General features: G+C 48.1%; 1 protein-coding gene and 3 non-coding genes across 4 annotated transcripts; all 4 read right to left on the bottom strand.

The window, feature by feature from the left end:
- Positions 1–270: 270 nt before the first annotated feature.
- On the bottom strand, positions 271–13,609 carry ATP5F1B (ATP synthase F1 subunit beta). The gene is made up of 11 exons (XM_078881679.1): positions 13,455–13,609; positions 11,669–11,854; positions 9,939–10,113; positions 8,776–8,897; positions 7,397–7,581; positions 6,118–6,276; positions 5,141–5,263; positions 4,185–4,397; positions 2,892–3,011; positions 1,717–1,798; positions 271–558 (listed from the first exon to the last, which is right to left on the bottom strand). Exons 1-11 carry the CDS (start codon positions 13,555–13,557, stop codon positions 452–454), a joined length of 1,575 nt encoding a protein of 524 aa, XP_078737805.1. The 5' UTR covers positions 13,558–13,609; the 3' UTR covers positions 271–451.
- Positions 5,660–5,733, bottom strand: LOC144951514 (small nucleolar RNA SNORD59). The gene has a single exon (XR_013640503.1). It is a non-coding gene; the product is annotated as a small nucleolar RNA SNORD59 (small nucleolar RNA).
- Positions 8,304–8,378, bottom strand: LOC144951515 (small nucleolar RNA SNORD59). Its single transcript, XR_013640504.1, has one exon. It is a non-coding gene; the product is annotated as a small nucleolar RNA SNORD59 (small nucleolar RNA).
- Positions 9,345–9,420, bottom strand: LOC144951516 (small nucleolar RNA SNORD59). Its single transcript, XR_013640505.1, has one exon. It is a non-coding gene; the product is annotated as a small nucleolar RNA SNORD59 (small nucleolar RNA).
- Positions 13,610–14,039: the final 430 nt, after the last annotated feature.

Below are 14,039 nucleotides of genomic sequence, written 5' to 3'. Positions count from 1 at the left end.
CTTTACAAGTTGTATAATCTCCTGAAGATGCCACTAGTTCTTCATGTTCTACAGATGTAGTTGCCACCACCGCCATCTATTGAATTTACGACTGTCCAAACAGCCAACTGGACACACAGACGGACTTCTTTGTGTCTGATAGTTCATAAGTAGAATGTTTGTAAGTAGAGGAGTCTCTGTATTACATAACGTTTGAACAATGACCCTTCTTCGCAGCACAAACTACCGCCCCCCCCCCCAGCACACTGCTCCCACAAACACTCGCACAAATTTCACAATAAAGGGAACTTTATTTTTTTGGACAACACGAAAGCAGAGAGGCTGTGGAGACTGCGGCGCTGCCAACACACATTTGTACAAATGTGCCTAATTGCAAGTGACAAGTGCAGCTGTTTTTCTATCCCGAGGAGTTTTGCGTAATCATTAAGAGCTGGCGAACCAAGTGGACAATTTACAGTGCCTGCTGCTGCTCCTCGGCCAACCTCTCGGCCTTAGTGACAACCTCCTCAATGGGCCCCACCATGTAGAACGCGATTTCTGGGAGGTGATCCATCTCACCTGTGGGGGTCACATACACGCGCGTGCCAATCAATTACGCAATCGTTATTTTGTATACGGCGCCTTGCTCGATAACGAAACAAGAAATCTTCAGAGCACGGCTTAGAAAAAAGGAATCTGAAAATATATCTATTACACAAACCGCATTTAAAAGTGTGTCCCAAACTTGACCTTTGCAAACGTAATTTTTGTTAAAATACCTAAATATACATACAACTTTAAGAACATTAAAAGTGTTCCAGTAACAATCAGAACTCGCTGCGAGGTCAAGCACTGGAGCTGTGCAATCAGATGAAGTAATCAATGAATCAACTCAGAATCAACTCATTCAACAGTGCAATTACTTGACTAATATAGTTGGGGGAAAAAAGATCTCCCTGATAATGGGACTTGATAACAGTATCAGCCGCATCACGCTGGGCCTGGCCTGTCGGGCTATTTGCCATGTCTTTTTTAAAGAGTAATCGACCACACAACATTAATGCTGCTTCCAAATCAGGAATTGGCTAAACTGTGCTTAGACTACATTATCGCGCACAGTAAGCTGGTGGTCTTGTCCATTAATGAGTACACGTAATAAAAGGGTCAAGGATGAAGTCTGGTAATCATTAACTTATGGCTCAAGCCAAAGCCACCACATTGATAATTAAATAATATGATGCAGGGGTCAAGGTAAAGCGGCCACCAAATTCCCACATGAGATTGTGCAGCTGTTGCAAAGTAATTTTAATGAGGAACGCTAACACCAATTACTTTGTTACAGTTTCCCACCACGGGACTGATAAGAAAAACGTTCCCCATATATAGCCTTTACATGTTGTTGGGACAAGTGCTGTTCGGGAGCAGCACCGATGAAGGCCGGCACACGGCACACGACGGGGGTCATCCCCTTTCCTCACCAGCCTCTGGGTGCCACACCAAAGTCCATCAATTATCTGCCCTCCCCCCTCTGACCTGCATCCGCGTCCACCCATCACGACCTCCCTCTTCACGATAACATCAGGCAACCTTTTCTCGGCATGAGCCATTCCTAAAATCGGCGCGCACTGGACTAAAGAAACCGCACGCATCGCGCAAGACTGCCTAGTGCGGCAAGGAGACAAATTGAGTAAACCAGACAGACAGACACGGGGGGGGGGGGAGGCAGTGAAGTCATACCTCCGAGGATCATCTTGAATCCCTTGATGGTGTCCGCGAGAGGCACCAGCTTGCCCTGGTGGCCTGTGAACACCTCGGCCACCTGCGACAGAGGCACGCGTACATAGCGTCAGCCTTGGGCTCAAGCAACTCAATTCAGGGGCGATGCGGTCCTGGCAAACTTGGTACAACTCAATACATCCCGTTGTCTAGAGTTAGGCTTTTGTGTTGACAGCAGGCAGCTTAAGGGGCTGACAAAAAGTATTTCGGTTCACTGTGTGACCATCTGTGGAGGAGATGATGCAATCGTCACAAGTGGATTGCAAAGTGCTCCAATTGAGACACTGCAGGATATGTTAATACATGCAAAAAATCTAGTTTTTTTTCTTCCAGGACCACTTAATTAACTTTTAGAATTGGGTAAAAATACAACACTCAGAAAACTGAAAACAAAGATAATGGATGAAGTGTATAACAAATAACCAACAAAATTGAACTTTTTTGCAACGACCATTTTTAACACAACCACGTAAATGTTACAGCCATGGCATGGGAGTTGTTCTAACATACTTCACCGCACTAGTTAGTGCGAGTTCATGAATGTGAGGGGAGGAGGCATCCCACCAGGACGTGTGTTCACGACCATTTGCTGTGGCCAGTAATCTAACCCATGTTGCGACGTTCAGAGCAACGCGCTAAGCACTGCTGCAACACGCGGAGAAAGTGTATGTATGTTTAACCTATTTTGCACCGTCCATAGCCAACTATGCTCATTGGAGGTACGGGGGAAAGACAAACTCAACACAAAAAGTAATTCTAAAAAAACAAGTTTTCAATCTGGTTTTTAAATTGCGGCTTCAGTGGCTTCCGATTATTGGAAGAACGTTCCAGACGGCCGTTGAATCGTTTGCAGACACACATCAGTTTAACACGTAGGCTTTCGCGACCAATATTCAGGAGGTTTTTTGGGTTAGATTGCGTAAATGTGTCATTAAAACCCGCCTCAGCCAACTAGTAAGGGTTGTCATGTAAACAGTACATGCCAATTCGTCACTAGTACAGCACACCGGTGTGTTGGAGAGCCAAGCCACAATATTTACAATCACACACATACAATAAAGAGCTATTTAATGTAGATCTTTAGGGGGATGTTTCCTCCCCCATCACGATGGGCAGCAATCGCCCCCCCCCCTCACCTGGAAGGGCTGCGACAGGAAGCGCTGGATCTTGCGAGCGCGAGCGACCGTCAGTTTGTCCTCCTCCGACAGCTCGTCCATACCCAGGATAGCGATGATGTCCTGCAGGGACTTGTAGTCCTGAGGAGTGGCGAGTGGCGAGAATCAAACGAGCATTTTCGACCGGCCAAAAACCGTACAACAGCTATCCTGCTAAATCAACTCGCCCTTGCCATATTCTTGGCTTTGTAACCAGCAAGAGCTCATACCCCCCCACCCCCCGTGTATTAGGAATCAGAATCTTTATTTATACCGGAGGAATATGATGAGCTATGAAGCTCTTTTTCACAAATGTCCCGTAGGGGCGGGTCAGAAAATTACAACAAAACAAAAACATAGGAGTGTAAAGTATCAGAAAGGTAAGCAAATTACTCAAATGTTTATTTTAACGCGGTGAAGCCCACCGCGCTATTTGGCCTCTCTTTCAGAAGCGACCTGGCCACAAATGACAGCTCGACGAAGTGGCTGAACATATTCGCTGGGACATCAGAGCCACACGGTATGGGTGGGCTCGCTGTTTAGCAAATAAAGCCAGGACCAAACCGTGAGGCAAGACATCTAATCCTGGCTGAATGCCAAGCAGAGCCAGGGGTAGGGGGGGGTTCTGCAGTTGTAAAAGCCACTCGCCTATCCCATAACCAAACCAGCCATGCGCTGTAACACCATGTACCAGCTAAGCCAAGCCCTCTCTCTCAGTCAACCAGTCCCTCTATCTATGTACTTTAGTTTTTTACGTGGTTGTTTAGTTACTGCAGCTACATACTATTAACATTCCTTCCCTTTATTAATGCTACCCCTATCCCCTCCCTTTGATGCTGCTAATCCTGCATAATGCAAGGGCATAATATGACTTTGAAACCCCCCGCACACCTACTACGCATTTCGCAAGTAGTACTAATCACATATCTGCATTTCCCATAAATATGCTAAATTCCTCTTGATATGCAAATTATTTTGTCAAGGCGCTCTCCCCCTTCCAACCCAGCTTAAATATACGCTCCAAGCGTGGTGGTGTTTCATTCAGACAGTCTCCCCGACAGACCTGTTCTTCACCTGAGGACGGCTGCTTGCGTTGTGGCCGAAACGTCGTGAGAATTATTTTATTACGTTTTATTTGTATTATTTTATTATTTCCCTTCTACGTGACTTTACCGAAAGCACCAAGAAGATCAGTCCCTCTAAGCTTGACCACATAACCACAGCCGGACAGAGCGAGCAAGCGAGGTGGGGCGGGGGGGGGGGGGAGGCACCCACCTGGAGGATCTTCTGCACGCCACGAGCCACCTCGTAGTGCTCCAGGCCCACAATGTTGGGGTCCATGATACGCGAGGTGGAGTCGAGGGGGTCCACCGCCGGGTAGATGCCAAGCTCGGCGATGGCACGCGACAGCACGGTCGTGGCGTCCAAGTGAGCGAAGGTGGTGGCCGGGGCGGGGTCGGTCAAGTCGTCAGCCGGCACGTAGATGGCCTGCGTGGTGGAGTCAAGGTGGAGGGGTGAGGGAACGGTGAATCATCAGCGGGCGTTGGCGATTCATCCCACCCTTCCCTACGTCATCGTGCTGCTGTGATTGATATGCGAATTGGTTTCGGAAATAATTTGAACTGCTTAGGTTTTCTCATTCGTTACAGCATCCTTCAGATACCGTTCAGATATGGTTTTGCAATTTTCGTAAATATTTCTTATGTACCATGATTAAATTATCCACCAAGAAGGCGAAGGATCGATTTTAGTTTATAAAATTAAAACACCGTTCAGCGCCACATGGTGATCGTCCCACGTGGCAAAAAAGACAACTCACTGTCAATCATTGTCTGGGATGTGTCGCAGCCTGCCAGTTCTGCAGTAGACTTTAGACGGAAATGTTATTTCAAGCTTACAAGGCATAAAGCATCGCACCTTTGTGAGTCTGTGCTATGAAAATGGCGAGATTATCAAGTGTACATCCTTGGCGTCTACGCGAGTCTATTGGCCCCCCATGTAGACTCAAGTGGGATGTTGCACGCACCTTGCCGAGGTGCCTTTGTGCTCTAAGAACGGTGCCAATACCAAAGGTACTTGCAACACGCCTACCATACGCAGAGCACATTCACGTACGCACGTAAGGAGGACCAGTCTCAACTCCCGTACGCAGACTCTTACACAAATCCTCCTCGTCCCCTTATTCGACCGTCCCTCACCGCAGCACCCTCTCTCTCATCCCCCCGCCTCACCTGCACGGAGGTGATGGAGCCCTTCTTGGTGGTGGTGATGCGCTCCTGCATGGTGCCCATGTCCGTGGCGAGCGTTGGCTGGTAACCCACAGCGGAGGGGATACGCCCAAGAAGAGCAGACACCTGCGTGCAATCCATGGGTGGGGGAGCGGAAACAAAAAAAAGGTTTGCAAAAGCACCATGACTACCCGACCAACAGCTTCCCATAGCCACTGCATTATCACAGGGAAATCAGTGGCCCACTTCTCTTTTAGAAGGGTCCCTTGCTTTAATTATTGTGTTATATTGTCGTTGGTTGCATTAGCCGTCTTGCGCTGTTGTTAATAATCCTGTGACGGAATTTAAAAACACAGGACACGAGTGTACAAACATCAGCACATGTACACGCACAGCTAAACACGGAGGCATGCACGTGTCACACACAATATAAAGAAATGTGGATGTTTATATTCGAGATCCCTGCAGCAGAACACGTGAAGCAAAACTTGCATAGAGGGTGAAATAACACCGCTGCTAAACCCTCCTCAGCTATAGAAAATTAACATCACTGCTTTCAGAAGAACGAAAGTCATAATTTTTCTCATCATCGGAGGGAATAGCTTCTACAGCAACATGGCACCGGAGCACCCAACTGGAATGTAAAATTACGAGTTTCCAAAAGACGTTATAAATAATTATATTCTTGTGTTTTATTATTGTGGTGTCAGTTGTGCGATGCGAGTGGTGTTGTCTTGGACATTAGGTTGGCTGTAGATGTATGGTGGTTATATTTCGTTCCTAGTTGAGCAACTTTAGCTATGTTTTCTGTGTTCATGTTAGTATTAGTTACGTTATGTATTCTCACGTTATCATTGTCAGTGCTTTATATTGCTCGAGTTAGCCGTGTGCGTGTTACAACACATTAGCTCGTAAAGTTGTGTCACATTAGCCGTGTCACGTCAGCTGTGTGTGTGTGGGCCGCACGGCTCCCGTGGCACCTCGGAGCCGGCCTGTGTGAAGCGGAAGATGTTGTCGATGAAGAGCAGCACGTCCTGGCCCTCCTGGTCACGGAAATACTCGGCCACCGTGAGCCCCGTGAGGGCGACACGGGCACGGGCGCCGGGCGGCTCGTTCATCTGCCCGTACACCAGCGCCACCTGCAGGGAGCAGCGAGCGACAAGAGTGAGCAATCGCATCATCACAAGGGGCTGGTAGTGGGGGCGCGATGAATGTACGGGTGAATGAGCAGAAGGTAAGTCTGTGAATGGCTGAATGGGTGAGCAGCTGTCTGGCTAACTGGTTGCCTGGCTGGCTGGATTGCCTGGGCAATTGGGGTGGCCGATCGCCCGGCGAGTTGGGTAGTTCAGTCGCGTAGTTGGCTGGGTGGCTAACTTGGCTGGCTTAACCCGACGTCTGGTTTCTAGGTCATTATGAGCTACGCGGATCGAGTGGCTGGTTTGATAACTGGATGTCGCTTTGGGCAATATAGCCGACTGGTTAGCGACCTGCCTGCTTTTTCTGGGTGACCATTTGAATGCTTGGATGTCTGCGTGTCCCTGGCTCGCTGGATAGCTGCCCGTTTTTGCCTTGCCGGGTTGACAAGCCGATTTGACCAGCTACCTCAGTTAATTTCTGGGTACCCAAGGTGACTGGTTAATCAACCGCTTACTTGTCCTGCTCACTGTTTAGCTTTGTGTGTAACTTGCTGTCTGGTTACCCCCCCCCCCACCCCTATACAGTAATCCCTCGCCACTTCGCGGTTCAAGTTTCGCGGCCTCAGTGCATCGCGGATTTTTCGAACTGATTTAAAGGCCTCATTATACCTGTGCAGTAACACCATCATCATCATTCATCATCACATTCATCGAACTGCACAGGTCTGTCATCGTCGTCATTGTCATCGTCATTGTCATCGTCGTCGTCGTCATTACTGGAGTCAAGTCTCAAGATGCTACTGTCATTGGTGAGTGTAGAACACCATAATACGTATCGTATGAGAGAGAGTGAATGTATAATATTAAGGTTTTATAATTAAATAGATTTAAGTAAAATATATATATATAAAGTATAAATATACATATTTTAAACATTCTGGTACCCACACACACATATACGGAAATTCCTAGGGGGCCAATCCTACTTCGCGGATTTTCACCTATCGCGAGGGGTTCCGGTCCCCATTAACCGCGATAAACGAGAGATCACTGTATTTAAAGTTGTACCCTCTAAGCTGATCAAGCTTGGTGTGGGGGGAGAGGGGAGGATGGAGGGCGGCACCTTGGAGGTGGTGTCCTTGAGGTTGATGACACCGGACTCAATCATCTCGTGGTAGAGATCGTTGCCCTCGCGCGTGCGCTCCCCGACGCCGGCAAACACGGAGTAGCCTCCGTGCGCCTTGGCCACGTTGTTGATCAGCTCCATGATGAGCACAGTCTTCCCCACGCCGGCACCGCCAAAGAGACCTGCGCCACGTCACGCCGCGTGTCAGGGGGGCAGCACGGGCAGGGACCAGCGGTGGTGCGCTTGCCACCATCACGTATGGCGAGGTGGGAAAAGAGTGGTCAACAGACTCACCCCCCCACCCCCGCTACAAGAATAAGGAATTTCCACTGACTCTGCATTCTAAGTGGGAATTAAGCACCGCCTCTGTGCTGACATGAGCAAGAAATCACCAACTTTTTTGTAATTAACTGTAAAATTACATGCAGTCTGCTTCCCAGTGGGCGTTAAAGATCCCATAACTATCTTAACACCAGCAGATGTGTGCAAGCGTCCAGATCCAAATTGGCCAAATTATCAAATTACTTGGGTAAAAACACGCAAAGCAACATTAACCTTGTCTGCAAAAAATGATCAGGAACCTCCTAAAATAAGTCTCTGGACTCGGTGGCTTTCCTGGATAAAAGGGCACTATGGCAAAATCAGTCTCTCCCCCACTTAAACCTACAATGGGACAGCTAGTGGTGGACATTGCACATTTGAGCTTTAGTCATGACCACCACTGCCAACTTCTCACAACACAGCACTGATTTGATCAACTCCATAGGCATGGCATGTGTACACAAACACGTAGCCAAACAGAGACATTAACACACATGTATGAATGCGAGGTGTTGACATTTGAAAACCACTCCCGTAGAAAGTTGATAAGCAAAACGTGCATCGAATTAAAAAGCTGCAAAACCCTCCTCAGTTAAAAATAAATTAACATCACGGCTTTCAGAAGAACGAAAGTCATTATGTTTCTCATCATCGGAGGTTAGAAGTTTGCAGCAACGTCGCACGTGAATGAACACCTTACCGGGAACTGAACCTAAAACCTTGCAATTGAGTCAGTTGCTTACAGAACCACCCCAAATGGCTGCACATGCCAGACAAATATGGGTCTTCGGTTATTCGACCGGAATAGGTCGAATGACCGATTTGGGCACGACAGTGACGAGATGTTAACTACCTTGCCTAAATATGCAGGTGGTCGTAGATTCGATGCTATAAATGTATCACGTGATAAGCCACTTCGTTGATCTATCATGTGTGGCCAGGTTGCTTGAGAAAGAAATATATTATAGCTCAGTGGGCCTTACCTGGTAAAGAAAAAATATTTTAGTTTAGTTCAAAGCCAAGCTTTACAATCCTCACACCCACAATGGGCTCACCGATCTTGCCACCCTTGGCATACGGGGCCAGCAGATCGACCACCTTGATGCCGGTCACCAGGATCTCCTGCTCCACGCTCATCTCCACAAACTCAGGAGCTTCCGCGTGGATGGCAGCAAACCTGCACCGCAGCACGCACACGTGAACATACACAGACACGTGAACACAGAGCACCGATGAAGGCCGGCATGGCACACAGGAGGGGTGGGTGGCCGACGTCACACCCTGCCACCTCTGTCTCCCCAGTGGTGTTTACACACGGCACCGGGTACGCATTTAAGACTGAGTTCTACCTCTGGGAGACCCGGAACCGGTTCAGATAATCGTCAATGTTGGCCATGAGCGGGAGTCGAACTTTAGTCGCCTGGTTTGTTCTGCAGTGCTAACCACTCTGCCACCACTACCCAAAAAGACAGCCACAGAATGTTATTTTGCACCGTACGTAGTCAATCTTGCTAATCGGAGATTCATACAAAATATACGTGGGTAAAAGAAGTTAGGAGTGGATGAGAATCACTGCCATCGATCACAAAGCTTGCACCAAGAGTGAAATAATGCCAGCGCAAACCCTCCTCAGTTTAAACAAAACATTACATCATGGCTTTCAGAAGAACGAAAGTCATAATTTTTTTCATCACCGGAGGGTAAGGCTTCTGCAGCATCGCGTGACGTTCACATCTTCCCAGAATTATGGAGGAAATTCAATATTGATCCAACATATTGGTTGTGCTCAAAAAGTCATAACGTTTGCTTCTGATACCAAGTCTTATTTGAATGTCTATCATCCTTCGAGCAAACCGGCCACCTCAACAAAAAAAATCAGTCTACCAGGCTCATTTTCATTAATGGCCCTGAACTGGTGGTGGAAATTCCATTGACTTGCCCCACAGGTGTGGATTTCAGTACACTTTTTACATACATACAGTAGATATATACACACATTTGCCATGTCTGAGCTACCTCTGTACATTGAAATCCCTAATAACATCATCAGTCAACTAGTTAATTTCGCCAGTCATCCTTTACACAGTAGTCGCGGTCATCATGGTGCGCAACAATTTTCACCATCTCAGTCATTGACGACGAAACTAAAAAATATTACCGTCAATATTTTTAGCGCTCATCTCGTCAAACGGAACCAACAGTCGCGGCAGACACTCACTGCTTGGAGCTGATGGGCCCCCTCTCGTCGATGGGCTCCCCGATGACATTCATGATGCGTCCCAGGGTCTCGGGCCCCACGGGGATGCGGATGGGAGTGCCCGTGTCCAGGCACACCTGCCCGCGCACCAGCCCCTCCGTGCCGTCCATGGCGATGGTGCGCACCGTGCTCTCACCTGCACGCGGCGACCAGGACAGAGGCGGCACAAGTTCGGTTCATCTCGGATTTATAACGGTGTTTAACTGGACGTGTCACGATGGGCATCCCCAGTGGAGCGCGCTAACCACCGCAACACTGCTCCCGTCGATGTGTAATACACAGCTGCGTTGAATGATAGCCCTTTCATTATCATGGACCGGTTCACCAAGTCTCAAGACTTTCAGGCGAGTTCTGCATTGTAGTGTTCGACAAATTCCTTAATTAAATATGGTCCATGTGGGAAAAACATGAGAAATCCAAGAAACACAAATACATCAGGAAACAACCTTCAGATGTGTATATAGGTCAACACAACCACCTTCATGCTATTACAGGAGGTAAAACATTTCACAAACTTTAATTGCCACGAGTGTTTTATTTTAATCTGCATAACCTGCTACAGAAATATAATGTTTACATCAGGCCTCGGAAGAATGTTGATATTTTATGTTCATCGCCGGATGTGAGCGTCTGCGGCTAATAATGTTAAACGAAAGCACAATGGATAGGCGCAGCTGTCGATCGAGGGGGGGCGCTGCTTGGGACGTGACCTTCACTCGACTGCTCACACTGCTCTGCCGCATAACCACGTGGGCCGGCAACAGCGCGTTGGATAAAACCGGATGAGCCAGCAGCAGCGTCACACGCGGCGACAGCTCCCCATATCACAACTGGCGACTGCATTGCCGTACCCCCCATATCAGGATGCTATTGTCGTCGCTTGTTTCGTTTACAACAAATGGGTGAAAGTAAAATGTCTATATCGCTGGGTTGGCAATGGTGCAAAAATGCACAAATAACAAAAAAAACCGTCGAATTTTGGTGAATATAACAAAAGTTTTTATTAATATAACGGATGTTTTTGTTTAAAGTTAATGTGTACTGCCAGGAATTGCTTTTGTATGGTTTTTCACATTTCATCCCAAGGTGCCCGTCCCTTGCAAGAGGCTTGCGATTTGAATGTGATTACTGGTTTTAAGGTCATTGAATAATATAGAGGCCTGCTTCCTCATCTACAACACTTTGGGAGTTTTGTGAGACTCAAGGGCAGGTAAAAGATAAACGGAACATTACCCTGTATAACACGAGCCACTTTGTGCTGTGATCATCACATCATGACACTGGTGACAATGGTGATGGTGGACGTGACAGTGGTGGAAGTGGTAGCCGTGGAGATGGCAATGGTGGAAATAGTGGTGGTGTTTATAGCGGAGGTGATAGTGATGGCAATAGTCGTGATTGCCAAGGTGGTGGTGACGGTGGCGAGGGTAGTGGAGGACTGACAGTGGAAGAGGTAGCCGCTGATAGTGAAAGCAGTTGGTGCTGATATTGGAGGTGGTGGTGGTGACAGCGGCTGTTGTGATGGTGGTGGAGAGAAGTTGGCAACAGCAGCAAGGACTGAGGCAGTCGGTGCTCACAGTGGTGGCGATGGTTGTGAAGGTGGCGGCAACAATTGCAGCTGCTGCCAGCTGGGGTGGTGGTGGCAGTAACAATGGATGAAGGAGGTGGTGGTGCATGGGGGGGGGGCTCACCCAGGTGCTGCGCCACCTCGAGAACAAGGCGCGTGTCGCGGCCCTGCACCTCCAGCGCGTTGAGGATGGGCGGGAGGCCCTCATCGAACTGAACGTCCACCACGGCGCCGATCACCGCCACGATGCGGCCCCTGGCCACAACAGCCGTGGCCGCCTTGGCTGGCGGGGCCGCGGCATATTCTCTACCTGCGGCAGGGCAAGGAAGGAGGGCGGGTGGAGAATAGAGAAATGTTGAAAAAATGCCGAGACAATTGAAACCTGTATTAAATCTAAATTTTGATTTAAAGCTTTCGTGACTGCAGGGATTCATCTTCTTGGTTCTTTCGGTAAAGTCACGTAGAAGGGAAGTAATGTTTAATTTTTATTATTTTATTACTTCCCTTCTAAGTGACTTTACCGAAAGAACCAAGACGATGTATTAAATCTATTACTACGAGTAGGATATCACCTTGTCATCACCTTGTCATGTGTATGTAATTGCATTCATTAACTGAATGTCCTACAGCCGGTTTAAACTTTGCAACATACCATACATTTGATGAATTTGCAACATTCCATTCACGATAATTGGTCATTGTCGATATGCTAACTCTATATATTTGAGTGCGTCTCGTGTCCTTTGCCGTGTATCGTTCGTTGCAAAAGCCTAAAAGTAGCACTTCCATATAATTAACACAAATAGTAAGAAATCTCCTCAAGCGAGACGAGATTATTACATATTCATCCATTAACCCTTCAATACCTTCCTACTACCTAATAATTACGTAATGGTTGAATGAATTGCCATGATTGTGGGTCGCGACTCTTATGGTATCAGTTCTGTTCAAGGTGCAAATTGGATTAAAATGTTAGATACATATTGTATAATTTTGAAAAATGTATACACGAATCCAACATTACCTATTCTTCATCACAAATCGATGTACATCGCCGTATACGATTCGTCGACGTACGCATACATTTCAGTCGACGAATCTTCGCCTTTTGTGCAGTAGATGTAATTTAGATTTAAATTTACAAAAAAACTTTAACAATTACGGTTACGATGTTAAGCCATTTTCCCACTGTAAGTCGGCCAACACCGTTACCTTGCTCTGACCTTGCACTGGTGTGGGTGACTATGACCCATAGAGGTCAACCCTCGACGAGGTCACTATCCCCTTGAGTGACATTTGAATCTCCGCGATGAAATAACGATTGTATTTTAGCCACCTACAGTTTAATTTTGTGGGTATTTATTTATAATCAGCTCACGTGAAATGACTGCTAAGCGCACTTTCACTACAGTTCTCAACAAAAATGAGGCACCGCCTGCGTGCACATTGCATGTTTGAATCATTCAATCGCAAAAAATGCACGCTTTTGAGCAATGCTAGTCATACAGCTAAACCTATAATTGTACATTTAACCGCGAGAAAGACAATTGTTAAATAATGTAATAAGTTAGGCGCCGCCTCAGCCGCAGTGAAATGGCCGCCCTCTCCATTCGACGCGCCGACGAATCAACAATACTTCCCAACACCCACTAGCCCAGCAACCAAACCTCTCGCATCAAGCCAACCTTCACCTCGAAACTCATCAACAAACTATCGCGATATAAACGGAGCATGCAAAATGGAGCAAACTTTGAAATGCCAAACGACCGAGGCCTAGTGCCGGCTAACCGCCTGTCCTCGCCTGACCGCTTCGCCCTTGAGGGAGGGCGTTGCGGGGCCCGTAGCTCGTTGAACCACCAAAACTCGACGACGAAAAACCTCTCAAATCAAAGAGGTGCAGAGCGACTCACGGCTGTTGAGCGCGGCCGGGGAACCGCGGAGCCCCTTGAGCCCCGGGCTCAGCGCCTGCAGGGCGGACGAAGAGCAGCGCCTCACAGCCACGAGAAGCGACATGGCGGAGTGAGCGAAGGCGAGGTGAGACGCGGGGGGAAGTCACGTGGCCTCGCCCCTGACTCCGCCCATACGAAGGGAGCCACGCCCCCTTTGCTTGCACGTCCCGCCCCCCTTCTCATCGCTAGCCACGCCTTCGTTAAATATAGCCCCGCCCCCTTGCACCCGAGTTAACGGCGTTAGCCGCGCCGAGCCTCGCTCCTCCAAGTTTTAGTGACGCCCCCTTGTGAAAACAGCCCCGCCCACTTCCGCTTAGGCCACACCCCCTGAGGTTGAGCCCTGCCCGAGCCTGACTCTTGACCCCGCCCCCACCCCGGTCCGAACCCCCACGTGGTATGAATTGATGACGTTTCGCGCCGTGGACCCTGCCCGGAACATCGCTATTTTTATTTATTTATTAGGCCACGGTGTTTATAATTTACGAATGTTTTGAGTGGGTTTGTGTTCCTTATGGGTGGAGTCTGGGGGGCATCGCTCCTCCCAAA

Source organism: Lampetra fluviatilis, chromosome 62, assembly GCF_964198595.1.
Source record: "Lampetra fluviatilis chromosome 62, kcLamFluv1.1, whole genome shotgun sequence".
Classification (NCBI taxonomy): Eukaryota; Metazoa; Chordata; class Hyperoartia; order Petromyzontiformes; family Petromyzontidae; genus Lampetra; species Lampetra fluviatilis.
This window is presented reverse-complemented; position numbering and strand designations above follow the sequence as displayed.